The sequence below is a fragment of the Ambystoma mexicanum genome, chromosome 9 (genome assembly GCF_040938575.1).
Source record: "Ambystoma mexicanum isolate Mex_15411 chromosome 9, UKY_AmexF1_1, whole genome shotgun sequence".
Classification (NCBI taxonomy): domain Eukaryota; kingdom Metazoa; phylum Chordata; class Amphibia; order Caudata; family Ambystomatidae; genus Ambystoma; species Ambystoma mexicanum.
Window position 1 is genome coordinate 968,409,138 of NC_090931.1, and position 22,026 is coordinate 968,431,163.

Genomic DNA, 22,026 nt, shown 5'->3' on the forward strand with positions numbered 1-22,026 from the left:
TGGAGCGACAAGTGGAACACCTTCTAAAGGATATCCTGGGAGCAGAATCTTTCTCTGAACATTTTCTTGTGGCGAGGGCCCACCGGACTCTGGCTCCACTGCCGAAACCGGGGGCACCACCTCACACCATAATAGCGCGTATCCTTAACTACAGAGACAGGGATGCTGTACTCAGACTCTCCAGAGAGAAAGGCACTTTACATTTCGAGCATAGCAGTATTCATATATACCCAGATTTCTCCGCTGGTGTACAGGCGCAGCGACGATCCTACGAACCAGTGAAAAAACAACTGCGGATGCGCAATGTACCCTATGCCCTTATCTTCCGTGCGAAGATCAGAATCCAACATAGTGGTAGAGCCCACTTTTTTGAAAACCCCACGGAAGCCATGTCATATGTGGAGGCTTCTATCCCGTTGCCTCCCAGAGACAGGGCGAATAATCAAACCGCCGGACTCCAGCCAAGAGCGGAGAGACGAGACGCAGCGGACTGACCGGAGTACACCATCTAATCCCCGTCACAGGAAGAAAGGAACATTTGCAGAGAACGGCCTGGACACAGGCTTATTGTAGCTTCAAGCCGTGAGCCCCTGGAAAGGAAGCCGTATGGCTTCAGCAGGCTACCCTCAGGAAAGCTCCAGCAGTTTTGGGGAATGACCATGGGGAAGGTTCTGAGAGCTATCGGGCAGCATCGTCATGTTGGGGGAGATGATGCGGGTGGGGGGTCAAATTTGCTATATGAGACTTCACTATGTTGAGTTGTATGGGATTCAAGTTGGGGGGACGTGGTTCGGGAACCCATTTGGAAGGGTTCTGCAAGTTAAAATTGGTGGTCGCGTCGCTGTACATGACATGCTTCCTAAGAAAAACTGGAACAAGAAACACGGTATTAACACACAGTCATGGCACGCACCAGAGCGATGAATCAGTGGCTGAAGTTGAAACTTCTTACATGGAACATCCGAGGGTTGAACAATCGGACTAAGTCAAGCAAGGTGGGAGCCTCTGTCACTAGGCATCATCCTCAGGTGATCATGCTGCAAGAAACTCATGCACTCCGAAAGGTAAACATAGACTTCTTGAAGAACTGGGGGAAACATAGATACTACACGGACTATTCCACACAGGCAAGGGGTGTTCTCACGCTTATTCATCCCTCTGTAGGCTTTCGATTTGGTAAGAGCAAAATGGACACTCAGGGTTGCTATGTCATAGTATGGGGTAGCATTGCGGGGAGGGAGATGGTGTTAGGAAATACCTATGGTCCGAATTTAGATGACCCTGAGTTCAACATAGATGTGGTACATGAAATAGGATATACGGGATGCGAACAGATCCTGTGGGGAGGGGATTTCAACACAATCCTGGATACCACACTAGACCGTTCCACTACCAAACACTGAGCTCCCTCCAAGACTGCAGCAATGCTACAACAAATCCTCTCACATTTGAAAATGGTTGATGACTGGAGGTCGCTACATCCACATAAGAGGCAATACACATTTTACTCATTGGTGCACGATACTGAGTCCAGAATTGATTACTGGTTGGCCTCCACAACCCTCATGCACCAGATCGATAACTGTGAGATACTTCCCCATTCCCTATCAGACCACTCCCCTGTCACAATGGAAATGACACTAGGAAACATAAAACCCCTGACTAGAGGATGCCACCAGACATTCTTAAGGACCCTGCGGTAGCCAACGCACTGCATATAGAGGTAGAGCACTTTTTTTGACACCAACAGAGGTTCAGTGGATGGGAATTCCACCCTTTGGGAAACCTTCAAGGTATGGGTGAGAGGAATACGGATCTCTAAGTCCACGGGTATGTTGAAGGCAGTCAGGGTAGAGCTGGCAGAGATGAAGAAACGCCTGGGAAACCTGGAAGCGCGATACACAGATACACATGATAACAAAACCCTCTCAGACATCAACTGTAGCCTATTGGAATTCAATAAACTAGCAACTAGGGAACTGCTCTATATGTCAACCCCGCATAGAGCACGCAGATATGGACAGGGGAATAGAGCAGGTCGTACCTTAGCTAACCTACTGAAAGCCGAGAAACAGCACACACAGATCTCCAGCATACTAACAGGGGACGGTACAGTGGCCACTAGCGAAGAGGGGATAAACTGAGAATTTACCCGGTTTTGTTCAGACCTTTACTTCAATCATGATTCGAAATCAGCCGAGGATGTAAAAAAGTACCTCGACAATATTACTCTCCCGACACTGCCCATAGAATACAAACTCGTGCTTGACCAACCCCTGACCACTGATGACGTCGCAGAGGCAATCAAATCATTAGCTAGCGGTAAAGCATCGGGCTCAGACGGATTAGGAGCAGAGTTGTATAAGGAACTAAACGAGGAACTGACCCCGCTGCTGCTGTCAGTGTGGGAGGAAGCTATAGAACTGGGAACCCTGCCACCATCAATGAGAGAGGCCATAATAACAGTGCTATTGAAACCTAGGCGAACTCCCAACGAGATGTCCTCCTACCGACCCTTGTCCCTAAGAAATTGTGTGACACAAAATCTTTGCTAAAATCCTGGCCACGAGACTCCTTCCACATATGCCCACAATAGTACATCCAGATCAGTGTGGCTTTATTCCCACCAGATCGACGGCTCTAAACCTTTGGAGACTTTTTGGAATCATGGCCCAGATAAAACCTGAAGCCCAGGTGGTACCTTTATCACTCGACGCTGAAAAAGCGTTTGATTCAGTGTCATGGTTGTACTTGTTTAAAGTGCATGAGAAATTCTGGATTGGCCCATACTTTCTGAGATGCGTTGGTCTGTTGTACTCTGACCCCGAAGCCAGAGTGCTGACTAACCACACGCTGTCCGACTGGTTTGGGTTGGGTAGGGGCACGCGACAGGGATGCCCATTTTCCCCCATACTATTCGCCCTCACAATGGAACCAGTCGCAGCAGCCATCAGGGAACATCAGGGACAGAGGGGCATAATGATGGCTGGCCTAACCCAATCAATATCCCTATATGCGGATGACACAATGCTATATATCCGGGAACCAGATATACATCTAGGTCCGGCGATCAAAACCATACACAAGTTTGCCGAATACTCAGGCTATAAGACCAACAGATCTAAATCTGAGATCTTTCCCTTGACCCCACCACGCGATGCCTGAACAACACACATGGCCTGCAATGGTCCCCCACTAAAATAAGATATCTGGGAATTATTGTGTCCCGGGAAAAAGCCTCCCTTTACGCTGACAATCATGAACACCTATTAAGTAGTATATCCACCAAACTTCGCCTGTGGACAAAACTCCCTATCTCACTTATTGGTCGAGTAGCCATACCGAAAATGGTAATTCTACCGAAACTACTATATATATTTACTAACATACCGATATGGCCGTGCACAGTTTTTTGCAGCCCTCTGATCTTTAGCTGTAGAGTTTGTGTGGGGTGGGGAGTGGCCAGAATGAAGTGAGAAAAAATGGTGGAGCCGTACAACAAAGGGGGTATGCAGCCCCGGACTTTGAGCTATACTACCTGGTGGCACACACCCAGTTTGTTAGATTCTGGTATTATGAACTGAACACCTCTCCTCACATTTGTATTGAGAAACATACAGCAAACCCAACTGACCTACGCTCCATAATCTTTAAAGTTCTACGCTCCATAATCTTTAAAGTTAAGCATAAAGATGACTGCCCATTCGGCCCAGTCAGCACAACAGTGCATGCATGGTCTAAACTCCATCGTAGGCTCCAATTAGAGACTATTTATTACTCGGAAGCACCCTTCTGGAACTTCCCCGGCATAGCACATCTTATGACCCCGATGTCCATAAAAATTGGGACCCAGAGAGGGGAATTCAAAATTAAAGATATCTACCCCAATGGCAAATTCATAACACTAGAGGAATTTAAGGTTGGGATGGGGAGGGATCAGCTGAAAATACTACAATATCATAGGATGCGCATGGCCTTTAAGGCCAGATGGCCTCTATTCCCCGACGAGCCTCCCCCACACCCATGCCTCGCGGCTTTGTCCACCTAGGCGGGAGTTAGTGTCTCTGGGCTCTACGAAGCTGTGCAGACAAACATGCCAACGACAAACAAGATTAAAGCCTCCTGGAAAGCTGACCTGGAAACCACCATATCGGACAAGACCTGGGAAAGATATTTTGATCTAACCAAAAGGGTATCCATCAATGCAGGCCTCTGCCTGATCCAATTTAAGTTATTAAATAAGTTACACTACACACCTGAGAAGATAGCTAAATTTACACGAGACGGACCTGACAGCTACCAGAAATGCGGGAGCGACCATGCCGACTCATTCCACATGTACTAGAGTTGCCAACCCATACACAGGTTCTGGGGAGAAGTAGCGTCCACTCTAGTAGAAATTACGCAAGTTCCAGCAGACCTAACACCCCAAAACTACCTATTTGAGGACATTGGGAAGATTTCAGAAGTGACCAGATGACTATTTAATGTTGCGTGTATAGTGGCTAAAAAATGTATATTACAGAAATGGAAGAGTACACACGCGCAACGCTTCAATCACTTTCTCAAAGAATTGTCATATGTCAATGAATGTGAGGAACATTATGTAATATCACTCCCGAGGTCAAGCAAAACTTAAGACATTTGGGCTCCGTTCAGAGTATATTTGTGCGAATTGGGGTCAGCTGGTAGCAGCCCGGCTGGACCTGGAAATGAACCGGCTATGTAGACTTTACATGTTTTACTGTGTTTAGATACTTGATAACCAAATTACTGAAATGTATGGAATGTTGTGTTGATGAAGCGACATGTACCACCATCAATAAATAAAGTTTAAAAAAAAAAGAAAGAAAATGGGCACGACGTCAATGGAAGGTGTAAAAGCCTGCCACAAGGCTTTTACGCCTTCTATTTACATTTCACCCCTCTTCAAAATGGATCTCTTTTGAGTCATTCAAGTCATTACCGTGCTGGACCTTCAAACCCGGCAAAACCCTCTTCGCCTGACACCAGGATAAACGGAAGTGGGCAAAGGGCACTGCACATTATCTGTGCGCACTGCTCTAGAAAATAAGACATGTTGGCAAGGTTGCAGATGCAGGGTCCTGCTGCTGAAGCCAACTCACCGATAACACAGCAGTGAAGGAAGAAGAGAGGAGTGCAAAGTTTGGGGCTGTACAAAGATTATCTTTCAACGTTTGATGTGCATAGCCCCCATTACATCCTCCGATTGTTGCACCTATGTTGGAAAGGCCCTACCATAGCCCACCTTGGTAATTTGCATGATTGCTACAGCAATCGGCAACAGGCACAAACATCTGCTGATTACAATTGTGCAGAAAACAAAAGCCCTGCCAGCCACGCAGCAGCAAACGGTTATATCTATAGATACTCCCCAGCACATTCATTGGTCAGAGGATTTACCCACCGCTCCAGGAGGATAGGTGCAGGCATTTAGCACCCCAGGAGGGGGTTACGTGGGGTGAATGCCTGCAACACTACTTATGGAGGACATAAGCGCCTCTCTCAGGTGACCATTTATCCCTGTGCATGTACACATTAAAATCTAATTTCATCCTTTAAGAGTGAAACGCCCCAAGCATATGAGGGAACGTCATCTTGTGAATGTGCTGGTCTTAAGTGTGTGCCTGCACAATCACGTGTTCAGTTTATAAATCATCCTAATTGCCTAAACGTGTGTACTTGCATGCATGGGTGCCAACATTTGATTTTTGCTACTGGTGTAGAATCAATTTTGATTTTCGCTGCAGGGCCGAAAGTTCCCACTCTGAACAAAGGGAGCTATACCCAAGGTCGAAACAACACATTTACAGCACATTTAGCAGCAGGTATTGGAAGCCATAGGATTTACAGGCAGGTCTATACATGTAACAACTCAGCAACAATCGCCTAACCTACTGAGCTGTCTTTGCAGCATTCTGCTTTAGGATACCCTTCTTCTCCTGTGCCTGTAAACTGCTTTGGCCTTTCCCCTGCCATCCCCTCGCCAAACATAACAATGATGAGGCGGCCTTCCCACTTTGAAGTGAGCAACATTTGTCAATTTTGCAAGATGCATGCTAACACTTCAGTACACCTGAGCCAGACGCCCTACCACTCTCAGTGATTTAGAAGAGCAAGGACCCGATCTGGGTTTTTTGTTTTGTTCTCAGAATCTCCATGGGGAAAATAACACTCATGCCCCCATTTTTTAAGAAGAACGAGTCAGCTGCCTTCTCTGCTCCCTCAGCATTCCCAAAAGGGAGCACATCTCCCAAGCCCGGAAAGACGTCCATTGGCTCCCAGTCAGAGAGCACATCCTATTCAAAGCCCTTTCCATTACACACGCCTGCCTAGCAAAAACAGCACCTCCGTACCTCTCAGAAACCATTCACTGCGCCTCTTCAGAAAGACCTAAACGCACCCAACACTGCAACCTGCTCGCCACCCCAACCTTTAAAAGAGCCAAAGCTGGAGGCGCCAGCTTTGCGGTCCTAGCACCAAAAAATTGGAATGCGCTACCACCAACACTCAGGAAAGAGACTTCACTCTCAGCTTTCCGCAAGTTTCTGAAAACTCAGCTATTTCAATAGGCCAGCCACCTTAGACACTTCAGACATACCTTAACTGACCTGTGGGTTCATCTATGTTAATTGCTCAAACCGTAACTGAAATGTATGTCTAAACTGCTGTATGCTCATTTAATCCTAAAAGCTATGCTCTTTGCCTAAGCAAGTATCCTTAAAAGCGCCATGATGCCCTAGGGCCGATGCGCGCTATACAAATGCAAATAAATAAATAAATGTGCTCAGTGTGATGTTGACAGACGTCCCGAGTCATGTGAACGAGGGGGAGCCCACCTCACGTGACAGGGGAGACAGGATGTGAGAAATAAAGAATGGAATGCCCGAAAGGGGATTGCCGAGTAAAACGGACTCCCAGCTGGCCGTGTATCATTTGAGTGCCATATGATTGTGAAAGCGAATGCGTGTCACCACCATCCCGACCTCCCTGCATGCATCCGGAGGTCGGTGCACGAGTATCACACTCGGCACCTATTCTTGCGTGCACGGTAGACCCCTCCATGCAATTTTCCAATGTTTGCACTAAGGCAAGGAAATCCGAGTAGACACATGTTCCTTGTATTGTTTGCACTTGCACTTGGTAGTAGCAACCGTGTACATGCCTTGCAGAAGCATCTGCATGTAGTCCTATGCAGTCCTCCAGCCTTCAGCATACGTAGGAATCCATTGCATTTCCTCAAACATCAAAATCAGATGGTGGCGGAAATGCGTTCGAATTTGGCAGGCCGACCAGATGGGGGTGAGAGGAATGTAAATTTCGTTCCAGACCCCCACTCAGTTTGTCAAATAATGTTATATCCTCCAGGTAAATGCGGCATAAAACCATGTTCATACCCTTTTCGCATATTTTTGTGTCATTTAACACTCCATGGACTTGGAAAATGACCATCTACCTATCTTTAGATGGTGACCGCCGGGGTGATATCTATCGCCCCTTCTATATTAGTAGAATTCTATTGGGAGCACAATATTGGGCATAGTTGCACTTTGCATTTCCAGTCTAATTAATGCAGTAGCTCTCAACTCACACGCTTTTGGCGGGTGTCACCAGCCTTGTAAACAGCTGACACACCCATTTGTTTCAATGGGCCTCTCACACGCCAAAAATAAAATTGGGTGTTTTCACCCACCTTTGCGACACAAATGGTTGAGTGCATATGTTGAGTGCATATGTCTCCACTTGGCCTGTTTGTAAGGCAGATGAAATGCAACCTTTTGTATTGTTAGCGGTTGAGAGTCCATTGAAGTATATGGAGTCTTGGACTGGAATGTTGAGTTGCGCGGCATGTTATTGCACGGCTGCTGCCCTTTTGTTTAAAGTAATCCCATTTATTGAGCGGTGTTGTTATATACCTGTTGACATTATGCCCTTGACAACTGGTCGTTTGCTCTTTTTTGCCATAGTCTCAGCAAAGTGCTGGATGCGGAAGATGAATATTACACAGCGCTGTCCACGGCTGATCCCATTCCAGAGGAAGACAATTGCGAGAGCGCACTTCCGTCTCCTAGCGCACTTCCGTCTCCCAGTGCAACTTCTTCACGAGACGTGCTTCCTGTTCAAAGCTGAATGGTAGAGCTTGGATATATCTTGAAATGCCGGTAAGGTTTTTTTTGGAGGTCTATTGAGTAATAGGTTGCAGAGCCAGTTCTTATCCTAAATGGGAAACATAGCTCAAAATAGATTAGTTTTCCCCGCGCTTAGGCTTTATTGGAAAAATAAATCTGCATGCCGCCAGAAATGTGAGCTTATTTAAATTCAGCAGGGCTTGGCAAGAGTAGAAAACGTGTTCCTTTTCATGTTTGGCATAGTTTGGATACTAAGGAAATGATCTGTTGAACAAAGGCTGTTTTATGTGGTTTCCACACATCACAGCAGCAGGCTTTGAATGGAACTGCCCAGCCTACAGAAGGCTACAAAAGCAGACTATCGAAACCTTAATATCATTCTCAAAGGCATCCCCCCCAACCCCGCGTGAATCATATTCCAAACTCGCTGCGTCATCTACAAAGCCTTTTCCTTCCCTGCATCCACATATCGATCTACGGTGCTGCAGGCCACGTGTGCACCCCAACAAGCTGCACGCTGGCTCGTCTTGAGCTGCTGCTGGTTCGCATGGAGGAAACTAGGAAACAAACTTTCTCCGTCCATGCACCCAGTCAGTAGAGCGAGCTTCCTCTGCAACTACTGCACACCTCCTCCATTATTCCAGGATTCTATGTGATAATCTCGCTGCACAAAATCCTGCAGCAGGAAAAGCCACCTATGAAAATGCTAATTTGCAACGCTTTCGTATGCGAGGGGAGACGCCCCGGAAGTCCCCTTACAATCACTGGCGTAACACAGGAAGTGGGGGCCCCCCTGCGAGCCATGCTGAGGGGGCCCCCCAACTCAGCAACAAATCAAGGGTCGCACCACACTCTGGGCCAGCCTAGATTATCACACTTGCGCAATACGCACAAACGTGCTGCTGAACGGATATGCCACACACTGCATTATGAGAAAGATATACATATGTGTTTTAATATAACATACAGCACACTGTCTGAGAAAAATTAGCTAAAAAGCCAAAGTATTTGCAATTGTTTTGTAGGATAACACCAATCCATTAGATGCAAGTCACCAACAGAGCACAGGAACATTAAAGCTTTGCTATTAAAAATGCCATGCCACAATGAAAACATGTCCAACTGGCTGCACAAGGTAGACCAGTGTCGACATTTAATAACAATATAGTAAAGCTTGCCAGGCCACATTAGACATATCTAGACTGGTTGCACCAAAATGGCAGTCGAAGCAATAACACTCATCAAGAATAGAACACACATTCAAGCCTGTGCCTCTGTGGCCTCTAACAACACGGCCAAACTCTTTAAAATCTGAAAAGAATTGGTCAATCCTGTTGAGGTCTTTACATCTCCTGTTCCCTCCCAGGCCCTCTGTATGGCTCTGTCATCTCACTTCTATGCTAAAAGTCAGGACATCTTGTCCTCCATCTCCTCTTCCTCTCCCTCTTCCTCTCTCAGCCCCCCTTTGGCCATCTCTATCTCTTTCTCCTTTCTCCTCTTTCTCTCTGACAACACCTGACGAAGTTTCTAGACAAGTCAGATCTATGAAAGTGTCATCCAAACAGGTGCTCTCCTTCTCCACCAGAACCATCAAGAACCATATTGACACCCTCGCTCCAGCCTTGACCGATTTCTGTAATCGCTCTTTCCCCTCTCCCGTTAAGCACTCCCTTATGCTACCCACTCCTCAAGAGGCTTTCTGCCGATCCTGCCTGCCCGGCAAACTATCGCCCAATCTCCATCACCCCTTTCCTGGGCAAACTGTTGAAAAAGCTGGCCATCTCCCAGGTTACTCTCCACACGGAATCTGTTGGTTGTCTCCATTACCAACATTCTGGCTTCAGTGCCAGAGACACGGAAACTGCTGTCCTGAACACCTGTGAAGTTCTGCTCTCTTGCCTTGATTCCAGCATTCCTTCTGTCCTCATCCTCCTTGATCTTTCCTGTGCTTTCGACACGGTCAACCATGCCATCCTGATCAATCCTGATCAATCGACTCCATGAGAACCTGGGCATCACGGATCAGGCCCTTGAGTGGCTGACCTCCTTCCTCTTGGACTGCCCCTCCCAGGTCCAACTTGGTCCTTTCTCCCCGCTCCATCCTCTCACTCTTGTTTTTCAACCTCTATGTGGCCCCTTTGACCCTCCTGATCTCTACATTCTCCTCTAACTTTCAGTGTTATGCGGATGACACTCTGCTTTCCTTCAGGCTCCCCTCAGACTCCTCTCATCTCTCGCTCATTCCCGACTGGCTATCCGAAATTCAGGATTGGTGTGCCTCCAACTATCTCTGCCTTAATGTCAGTAAGATGGAGATCCTTCTCATTTGGACTCCTGCCCCGGCTTTCCCTCTCTCACTCTGGCCGCCCGCCTTGGGCCCTCTTCCTTCGCCTTCCTGTGAGGCAAACAACACTGGTGTCATCTTTGACTCCACTCTTTCTCTCCTCACATCTCAGACATTGCCAAGAAGTCCCACTACCAGCTGTTCCTCCTCAAAGGGATTCTTCCCTTTCTCACTTTCCCCCAGAAGCTCACTGTCTGCAGAGCCCTGGGTCTCTCTAGGCTGGAGTACTGCAACAGCCTCTTTCTCAATCTGCCTTCCTCTACTATCCAGCCCCTGCAACTAATCCAGAAAAGGACTGCAAGACTTATCCTTGGCCTCAAGCACAGGGATCGTATCTCTCCAGCCCTGAAATCTCTCCACTGGCTCCCAGTTGCTGCAAGTATCAAGTTCAAGACCCTTTGCATTGTCCACAAGGCTTTCTGGACCCGGGGCCCGCACTACATCCAACGCTCTCTTCCACAATATCTTCCTTCTCAATCCCTTCGCTCAGCTACCTACAACTCTCTATGCGTTAGATGCTTCTCTAGGAAGAGAGTGGGGGGTAGATCTCTCTCCTCTACAGGTGCCTCCCTCTGTAACAGCCTCCCTGCCCCTCTCAAGCTTTATCAGACCACCTGAAGTTCTGGAAGCAGCTCAAAACGTTCCTCTTCTCCTCTGCTTTCTCTCTCTCCCTCCCCTGCTGGCCTACCTGACCTACCTGTCTGCTGTACCGACTGGTTGCTTGGCTACCCTCAGAGTCTCACTGAGTCGAGACTCTTTCTGTCACTGCCTCTGGTCCTACCGTGTACTTAGGGGTTGCAACTGTAACCCTACAGTCCCTTGTTCTCCTTGCACTAGAGCTGTGCTGCCCTGACAGCACTTACTCAGAGCATTGCTGCCCTGTTTTTTCCCTCCCCTCTCCCTTGCACATCCCCCATCCCTTTCCCCTTGCTCTTCTTGTTATCACACTTGCACGATCTGAATGACACAAGGCCTAGTAAGATCGTTTGTCATGTCCTCCCTCTATCTTCCATCCCTTGTCTTGTCGTGCCTAGAAACACTTGGGTGCAGGTGCGTTGTAAATGACTTATATCATATCATTTGATCACAGATGCCCAGAAAAATATACAATGCTGCAGTAAGAAACGGCTGACTGGCAGCACCCAAATGGCAGTCTAGCCAGGTAATTCACTTAGCAGGACTGCTTTATCATAAATGCCCCATTAAAAAAAAGTCATACCAAACTGAGGAATGACTAGACTGGCTGCATCAAAATGCCTCTCTAGCCACTAATACCACATATCATGCCTGCTTAGCCTGGACATGGACAGCCATTATAATTTGTCGTATAATCCTGCCCCCCACACATACCCTCTCCCTCCCACCCCAACCTCCAAAATCAGCTCCTTGGCCCAGAATTACCCCAACGTCCCTCTTCCTTGCCCCAGAGTTTACGGTTGAGGCTCCTTGCCTCATAGGTAAGTACTGGGATGAGGAAGAGTGGGACTAGGAGTAATGAAGATTACAGGTAGCTAAATCAAGCATTACTTCCATGTACCTCTACCTCCTCCCAGTACTTGTGTATGAGGCAGAGTGCCTTATACACAAGTACTGTCTCATACACACTGGGACGAGGAAGAATAGGGCTAGGAGGAATGAAGATTACCAATAAGTAATCCAGGCATTAAACACAAGTATTGGTGTGCAACACCATTGAGTTGACTGGGATTCAGCACCCCCACCCCTGAAATGTTGGGCTATGTTGACCAGACCTGGCTGACCTTCAGAGCAGTTGCCAGACAGAAAAGGACACTGATGTTAAACAGCACCTGGGTTTCTCTGTTAACAAGAACCCACCAATTACTAACATAAAGCAATTCACTGTTGGTACCTGCATTCAAATGCCACATTTTTTAGGCAATTGAAATTGTGATATGGGTTTAATACTTGCATGCCAGAGGAGTGATTGGAAGGGTAGAGAGGGAACAGGAGAACACTCATTCTCACAGCAGTCCGTAAGTGGGTGCTTTAAACCTTAAAGGAGAGAGTTAACTGCTTGTAACATTGAAGCTGCACTAGAATTGTCTCATAAAAATGCATAAAGAAATTAGATGACCCAAACAAATAAGTTTGCCCCTCCCCCACCGCCCATGAAGTTGGCACCCCTCCCAACATTTGAAGGGTTAGCCCCCGAAATGTACGTTTGATTGCGCCTCTGAAATCAAGCACACACACCATTCACCATATACACACACGCACACCCAGCCATCCATACATTTAAGTGTGCATTCTGTCACCATACTGGCACACCCAGACAGCCATCCCTACATTTAAGTGTGCACCCTTTCACCATACAGGCACACCCAGGCAGCCACCCATAAAATTACGTGTGCACCCTTTCACCATACAGGCACACACGCCCAGGCACCCACCCATACATTTAAGTGTGCACCCTTTCACCATACACATACACAGGAAGCCACCTATACATTTAAGTGTGCACCCTTTCACCATACAGGCACACCAAGGCAGCCACACGTATATTAAAGTGTGCACCCTTTCACCATACACCCGCACAGACAGCCACCTATACATTTAAGTGTGAATCCTTTCAACATACACTCACACACGCACACATCATGGGGTTGAGGGGAGCCCTAACACTTAAAAAAGAAATTGGGCCTCATTACAACTATGCCGGACTGTAAACAACGGTGCTGGTAAACTCACCAGCACTGTTGTTTCCGGGCCGGCATATTACAGCTCTGCGGGCGGTTGCCGTCCTGCCCGGCAGGTCAAACCTGCCGGGCAGAAGGGCACCCACCCGCATAGTTTTCACGGAAGCACCGGCACCGTTATTAACGGTGCCGGTGCTTCTATGGTCCCCATTCCCATAGAGTCCGATAGGACTTTATGGAAATGGGGACTTACCATTTGCCGGTGCCTGACTTCCCAGACTGCCGGGGTTGTAATCCCCCGGTGTTACCGGGAAGTCGGGTGCCGGTAAATCATTACAGGTCTGGCGGCAACCTGCTGGTAGCAATGGCACGGTTGCCGCCAAACTCGTAATGAGGCCCATCATTTCTTTTTGAAGTCACTCTGACTTCATAAAGAAATAATTTCTGTTACAGAAATAATTTCTTTATGAATGCAGAGGGAATTCAAAAAGAAAAAAAAAAGATTTTTATTTTTGCAAAAAAAACATTTTTTTTTTCTACAAGTGGGGGCCCCTCCCAGGACATGTGCTGGCAGGGCCCCCCGCACCGCAGGGGCTGCGGGGGCCCCTGTTACGCCAGTGCTTACCATACATATTATCCCAGCCCACCCCCCACATATAAATGCTTTTAATAGTGCAGTTTTAAACTTCGAGGGAATTGGGTCCTCCAACGTATTCCATATCTATGACAGGTAATGTCCACAGCTATGCTGCTTCGGAAAATCTTTTGCGTCTGCGTCCTGCGTCAATGACGTCGATGCGCCATCCCCGAGGAACTCCTACGACGGCCGACGTCACCCGATGTGATAAGTAGGACGCACAAACCCCATAGCCTCAGTTCCATTTTTTCCGCGAACGTGTTCGCTTCGTGAATCTCAGTACGCCTCGACTCATTGGAGTTTGCTGTTTTCAATTCTCGGTTCGTTGAACCTGTTCGGTTTGTTGTGAAAACCTGTTTGTGGCGATGTCTTCTTCGTCTTCAACCTTGCGTCCGGGCTTCAAGAAATGCGGGGACTGTGGGTCCAAGATATCGGTCATGGACTCCCACAACGCCTGCCTCTGGTGCCTCGGGATGTCGACTGCCAGTCGCTCACGGCAAAAGCCTTGCAGGAATGCAAGAAGAAGCTGTCGGTAGGCCGGGTGTCTAAGCCCCGGAAGTCGAGGTCTGCGAGGCTTTTGACGGATGACTTGAGGGGCGACTTTCCGCGTCATCGTCGGAAGTCCAGTGGGTCTCCTTCCAGGAGTCGGTCTCGCCATTCCTCCGCCTCTTCGAGGCATTCCCGGAAGCGCCGGCATAGGTCGCCTTCCCCGTCCTCTTCCGAGGACCCCGCCCATTGGCGGGTCGCTTATCCCTCCATGCAAGCGACACCGGAGGAATGGGCTTCCTTCGGGAAGCAGATGCTAGCGATTCTTGAATCGCAGGGCAACGGTCTATCCGCGCCTCCGAGTGGGGTCGGTCGGCACTGGTCGAGAGACACCACTTGTACGCCTTCGGGCTCGGGTGGTCGGCACGGCTCGCGGGAGAGGTTCCGCTCGGACAAGGGTAGCCGTTCTCGCCATGCCCGTTCCAGGTCCCGGTCCTCGACGTGCTCGAGACCGCGTGATCCTGTGCCATCTTCGAAGAAGACATCGACGCCTGTGGCGCCGAGTTCGTCGGTGATTTCTCTCAAGGCTCCGCCTCTGAAGGGGTCGTCGATGCCGTCGGTGCCTAGGTCATCGAGAGACACGCTCGAAGCTCCGGCTTCAAGGCCTGTGTCAACGCTGCCGATGCTGGCGGCGCTGCAGCTGACGTCGATGCCGATTCGCTCGACGTCGACGCCTTTTCTGTCGACGCCGGCGCCGACTCGTTCGGCGCCCTCGACGCCTTTCTAGGCGGTGATGTCGGAGGGGCCCCGTGGCACGGGGTTTGCCCCTAGAAAGGCTCTGGCTAAGGTCAGGCACTGCTTTGGTCCCCAGAGGTCTTCCTCTCCCCACCTGGAGTACATTTCAGAGGGTGATGAAGGCTCTGATGGCGGCTTGGTTCCGGTTACGGTTCCAGATTAACTTATCTCGGGCCATAGCCAGTTTGATGACCTGCGGCAGTCGCTGCATGATGCCAGTGGACTGGACACCTCTCCGGAGGTGGAGTTTTGTAGGCCGGAGCCTGGCACTCATGCCGATTCTTCATATCGGCGCCTTATATCTCGGGTCACCGAGTACTTGGGTTGGTCAGCTCCCCCAGGGGAGTTCGTTCAGGATGATCTCACAGACATCCTTGATCTCAGTCCCCCCACTGACCCAGTTTTGCCTTTTCATATAGCGCTGTAGAGAAAGGTGGCGGCGGCTTGGACTGCTCCGGAGAGTCTCCCGGCAGTGGGCAAGTCTTTGTCGCGAAAATACCGCCAGCCAGTAGCGACCCCTGCTACTTGTCTAGGCACCCCACTCCGGAGAGTTTGGTGGTGCAGGCGGCTACGGCCCCGGCAAAGCAGGCGTCGTATCCTACCATCCCTCCAGATAGGGACGACAAACATTTTGACGGCTGGGCGAAGAAAGTGTTTTCTTCGGGGGGTATGGCGCTTCAGGCGGCCAACTCCATATGGGCCTTGTCTCGTTTCACACACACTCTCTGGAACTGTGTTGCATTAGCGGCTGAACATATTCCCGAAGGGGACGAACAGGATGGTTTCCTTGCTATGGTTCAGGATGGCAAGGATGCCATGTGAGAGGCCGTTCAGTCGGGTTTGGACTTGGCGGATTGTGTCAGCCGGTCCATGGCGGCGAGCACCGTAATGCGCAGGTTTGCGTGGTTGCGGAAGTCTGGGTTCGCTCCTGATGTGCAGTCCTGGCTCCTCAACATGCCCTTTGACGGTGAACACCTTTTTGGCAGCAAGGCTGACGAGAGCCTTGAGAGGTTGCAGACCTCCAAAGCTGCAGCAAAGTCATTGGGCGCTGCAGTTCGCCAACCTCCGCCTTTTCGTCCTAGGGGACAGCAGTGGAGGGGAGGTTCCTTTCGCTATTACTCGTCCTTCAGTAAAGCGAGGGGAGCTTGCAGTCAAAGAGGCCATCGTAAGAGTGCCAGAGGTGGAAATAAAGGTACTCGAGGTGCCAAGGCCGCTCGGGCAGTTCCCATGGTTCGCCGTTTGGGGGAAGGCTGGCGCAGCATCTTGTAGAGTGGCAAGCCATTACTTCGGATGTGTGGGTTCTGGAGATCATAACCCACGGCTACTGTCTTCCTTTTCGGCAGAGTCCTCACAACAATCCACCAGGGAGCCTCTCTTTGAAGAGTCCGGATCCGCTCCTTGTGCAGGAAATTCAATCCCTGCTGGAGAAAGGCGCCATAGAACGGGTGCCTGTAGCGGAGAGGAACAAGGGATGGTATTCCCCTTATTTTTTGATATCGAAGATAGACGGGGGATTGAAACCCATCATGGACTTGCGCGGTTTGAACAAACTCCTCAGGAAGGACAAGTCCAAGATGGTGACTCTTTCTCAAGTCCTCCAGGCCCTTCAACTTCAGGACTGGTTGGTTTCTCTCGACCTCAAGGATGTTTACTTCCATGTGCCGATCCATCCCAAGCACAAGAAGTACCTGAGGTTCGCGGTTGGCGACTCGCACTTTCAGTTTCGGGTCCTGCCGTTCGGATTGACCTCCGCCCCGAGGGTTTTCACCAAGCTCATGGTGGTGGTAGCAGCGCATCTCAGGAAAGGGGGGATTCACGTCTACCCCTACCTGGACGATTGGTTGATCAGGGGGAGCTCTCCCGAGCAAGTCCTGGATCATCTGTCCGTCACCTGTCACTCCCTTCACAGGCTGGGCTTCTCCCTCAATTTAAAGAAGTCCCATTTGACACCAACGCAGCGGCTCCAGTACATCGGAGCAGTGCTCGACACGTCCCTGGGGCAGTGTTTTCCTCCTCAGGTGAGGGCTCTTCACATTCAGCAGATGGTGCACAAGTTTCATTTTGCCCAGGTTCTCCCAGCCTCCGAGTTCTTGAGACTGCTCGGTCTCATGGCATCCTGCATTCTTCTGGTGCCAGAGGCTCATCTGCGGATGAGATCTTTGCAGTGGGCACTCAAGCTCCAGTGGTCTCAGTCCTCCGGCAGGCTGTCGGACCCTGTTCAGGTGCCACCCTCGGTGGCCGGGGACCTTCTGTGGTGGGCCGTCGAGGGCAATCTGATGAAAGGGGCCCCATTTTGGCTGCCCTGGCCGGAGGTGACGATCGTGACGGACGCATCCCTCACGGGATGGGGAGTTCATGCCAACGAGTTGACAGTCAGCGGTCGTTGGTCTCCGTCGGAGTCCAGACTCCATATCAATCTGTTGGAGCTGAGGGCCGTCAGGCTAGCCCTGAAGGCTTTTCTGCCGACTGTGCGCAGAAAGAGTGTCCTGATTCTAACGGACAACACGGTTGCCATGCACTACCTCAACAAAAAGGGGGGGTGCAGGGTCACTTCCGCTGTGCAGGGAGGCGATGCAGCTCGAATTCTGGGCCATCCAGCAGGAAGTTTCGATCTCGGCTGTTCATCTGGCCGGAGACGACAACGAGACGGCGGACGCTCTGAGCAGGCAGAGCTCGATCTCTCACGAGTGGGAGCTGGTTTAGGAGATTCCTCTGGAGATCTTCGCCCTTTGGGGGACCCCTCAAGTGGATGTCTTCGCCTTCAGTGTCAACCGGAAGTGCGAAAGGTTTTGCTCGCAGGAATTTCCTCCAAAAGGAGCCTTAGGAGACGCGTTCGTGGTGGAGTGGTCATTCCCACTGCTGTATGCGTTTCCTCCAGTCCCCGTCATCCCGCAAGTGCTGCGGAGGTTACGGAGGTTCGGTTCCCGGATGATCCTCATTGCTCCGGCGTGGGCCCGGAGGACGTGGTACCCAGACCTTCTAGACTTGTCCTTCTGCCCTCCACGTCATCTTCCCTACCGAGACGATCTGCTCTCACGGGAGGGGGTCAGGTTCTCCATCCAGAGGTCAGATCCCTCAATCTTCACGCTTGGCTTCTGAAAGGTTGAGGTATAAGGATTGGGACCTCCCTGAAGACGTGATGGAGGTGTTGCTCTCGGCCAGGCGGCCGGCAACTAAGTCTCTGTACCGTTGCCGTTGGAGAAAGTTCTGCGACTGGTGCAGAGTTCAGAATGTGGATCCCTTTGAATGTGACATTCCCATGGTTCTGTCTTTTTTGCTTTCTTTGGCACACAGGGGCTTGCAAGTGGGGACCATTAAAGGTTACTTGGCTGCGCTGTCCATATTTAAGCGCTCGTCTGAAGAGTGTTCCTATTTTAAAATTCCTTTAATTTCGCAGTTTTTGAAAGGGCTCACTAATGTGTTCCCTCCGTCACCTTTTCTGGTGCCAGGTTGGGATTTGAACCTTGTTCTTAAGTTTCTTATGGGTGCTCTGTTTGAGCCTTTGCATTCTTGCCCTTTGAGGCTGTTAACTCTGAAAACTGTGTTTTTGGTTGCGGTTACTTCCGCTCGCAGAGTGAGTGAGTTACAGGCACTTTCAGTTAAGCCACCCTTCACTGTGTTTCATAAGGACAGGGTTGTCCTTAGAGTTCGTCCTTCTTTTCTTCCGAAGGTGGTTTCGGAGTTTCATTTGAGCCAGAAGGTTGTTTTTCCGGCGTTCTATCCTCCTCCACATCCTGGTAAGGAAGAGGAGAGGCTCCATAGGCTTGATCCTAGGAGAGCGTTGAGCTTTTATATTTCGCGCATGTCCCGGGTCAGAGTGGACGATCAACTTTTAATTGGTTACGCTGGAAAGTGTTTGGGACAAGCTGTGACGAAACAGACTTTGTCTCGTTGGATTATTTTAGCTACCTCCGAGTGTTACCGCTTGGCGGGTAAGGATCCTCTGGCTGGCTTGCGGGCCCATTCTACCAGGGGAGTGGCTGCGTCTACTGCTCTGCAGAGGGGAGTTCCTATTCGTCACATCTGTGATGCAGCCACCTGGGCTTCAGTACATACTTTTGTACGTCACTACTCCCTCGATTCCATCAGAGGGCAAGATCTGGCCTTTGGCAAGGCAGTTCTCTATTCCGCAATTTGATTGGGCATGCTAAATTTGTATTCTAAATTCTTTCCCACCTCCTTGCTTGGTACTGCTTTGGGACTCTGTCATAGATATGGAATACGTCGGAGGACCTAATCCCCTCGAAGAACGAGTTACTTTCTTACCTGGTAACGTTCCTTCGATCGGATGGTCCGACGACGTATTCCATATCGCTCCCTCCCTGCCTTCCCCGCTGCAGAATTTCTTTTGCGATTGCAGCTTGCGTTCCGCAAGGCCTTGTGTGTCTGACTGGCAGAAAACTGGTGGCATACATTCTGGGAAAAAACTATAACTGAGGCTATGGGCGTCGTGCATCCTACTTATCACATCGGGTTACGTCGGCCGTCGGTGGAGGTTCTCGGGGACGGCGCATCGACGTCATCGACACAGGACGCAGACGCCAAAGATTTTCCGAAGCAGCACAGCTGTGGACATTACCTGTCATAGATATGGAATACGTCATCAGACCATCCCATCGAAAGAACGTTACCAGGTCAGAAAGTAACTTGTTCTTCTTCTGCTACAACTTTTTTTGCTGCAGGATTATCACTGGATGCGGATTCCAGTAGGTTATGGGGCAGTTCTATAATGCACCTCTACCATTATACGATTTGAAGCACTGTTGATTGTCTCGTATGATCACTGAATTCCTGACCTGTGGTGGCCACCCATGGTCCTGAGGGTAGATATGGGGGAGCGGGCATGGCAGGGGGTATGGAAGCCTACCAACCCTCCCCGTCAACTTCCATTCTTGGTTTGATGAGGTGATGTTTCTGTGCCTGGGAAATTTGTGTCTGGTGGTATTGTATGTGAGGCTAGAGTGCCTGAAGATGCCCTAACTCCTTGTGGGAGTGCGAGGGTAAGTGTTAGTGGGATCAAAGCATGTTCTCATTTTAGTGGATTGCTTCACTCCCGCAGATTGCTCATCAGATGGCTATCCCTTCAAGCGTCAGCTGCTTGGAAAATTCTTTCGAGGGGGGGCAAAGCGCACGTCGACTCGGCCGTTGATCCATCTTGCCTCGATGCCTCAGTCGTCTGCTCCGGATGTGACATCAGTCGTCGTACATATAGTGTGTCACTACGCTTCTATACCTCAGTTCCTTTTTTCTGAGCGCTCAGCATGCTGTTCGAGGAACACTGCTATACTTCAATTTTCAGGTGCAAGTCAAGCCCTGTCCGTGCCCAGAGTCTCCAGATTCAAACGCTGCAAGGACTGCAGCTCCAGAATGTCTGTTACGGACCCAAACAATATTTGCGGGTTGTGCCTCAGTGCTAGTCACAACAACGAGGGCTGTAATTCCTGCGGCAAGATGAATCCGAAATCTATCAGGGAATGGGCGGCAAAGCTTGTGGTAGGCCGACCTCCCTATAAATCCCTGGCGTGGTCATCTGATCTGCTATCCCTTTACTTTGTCCAACACTGTGATGTTGGCTGGCATTTGTGCTGGTCTGGGGTGGGGCCAAGCATGGTTTGCATATGGCCTTTCCCCTTCTGCCATGGCATGGCAGGCTGAAAGCAATGGTCTGCAGGCTTTCCCAGACCAATATTGCCAGTGGTACCTCCCCGCCATTAACCTTCAGTTTTGCAGGAATCCCTTTCCCTCCAGGTGCACAGGTGGATGGCGTTGCATTTATTTATCACGTATGCTGGTCATTTTGAAGAGAAGAATAATAATAATATCAAGGTCTTCTATAGCGCTACACACCCAAGGGTCTGTGAGCGCTGAAATAACAGATGACATTATCATTCATGGACCGTGGAACAGTCTGATGAGATCAGGGCAAGGTACAAAGGTAGAAGCCTCATGTTCTGAGGTTATGAAGTCAGAAGCTGAGAAGCACAGGATGAGCTTGTATTAAGCAGATTTAGCAGTGCTTTTGATATAGATATCAAAAGATGTGTGAAACGTAGGTATTTTGCATGAGAATGTGGATGGCTAATGTATGGCTGGTATCATTCACACAGGGGTGCGAGACCCAGGATGGAGTGGGACGGTTGCAGTATTTTGGCATGGTCATGAGGATTAATGTATTGATGAACGAAGGTATTGTGATACCAGTGTGATACCATCTAGTGCTTAGTGACGGTAATACAGAATGTGTGGAGGTCAGTTGCAGGAAAATATAGAATAGTGTAAGGTATAGCCTCGTGTCATGTGCCTTTTTATGGGTTATGTATGATCTTTGGCCCAGTGATTAGACCCCCCCCCCTAGCAATTGCACGTGCAGTGTAAATTACACGATTAGCACAGGTGATGTCTGGGGGGGCACCAAAGGCATGTGGCGTACAATTCAGGTGTGTTCCTGACAAACTGATCATGTTTTTCCCTCGAAAACTTTCCACCGAAATTAAAATGCATCGAAACGTATGCAATGAAAAAATGTGCATCAAATGCATTTTTTTAGTTTTTTTGGGGCGTCACCCCCAAACCCCCATTTTATACCCTTGGTTTTGTTCTCTGGTGTTTGTGTGTCTGTGTGATTGGAGTCTGTCTCCCAGAGTACAGTATTCCACTTGCTTTCCTTCCCTTTCTTTGGTTGCTGTATGGGATTGGAGTCTGTCTCCTAAAGTACAGTATTCCACATCCTTTTCTTCCCTTGCTTTGGTTACGTATGGGATTGGAGTCTGTCTCCCAGAGTACAGTATTCCACATCCTTTTATTCACTTGCTTTGGTTACTGTATGGGATTGGAGTCTGTCTCCCAAAGTACAGTATTCCACGTGGTTACTGTGTGGGATTGGAGTCTGTCTCCCAGAGTACAGTATTCCACATGGTTTCCTTCCCTTGCTTTGGTTACTGTGTGGGATTGGAGTCT

At 49.5% G+C, this 22,026-nt stretch overlaps 1 protein-coding gene across 1 annotated transcript in view; it reads left to right on the top strand.

Moving 5' to 3' along the window:
- Nucleotides 1–22,026, top strand: part of MYO3B (myosin IIIB) — a 3,387,754-nt gene that overhangs the window by 3,357,687 nt on the left and 8,041 nt on the right. Inside the window, exon 34 of the mRNA XM_069616181.1 lies at nt 7,989–8,183. Coding sequence (XP_069472282.1) covers nt 7,989–8,151 — 163 coding nt within the window. The 3' untranslated portion in view covers nt 8,152–8,183. The remainder of the gene's footprint in view (nt 1–7,988; nt 8,184–22,026) is intronic.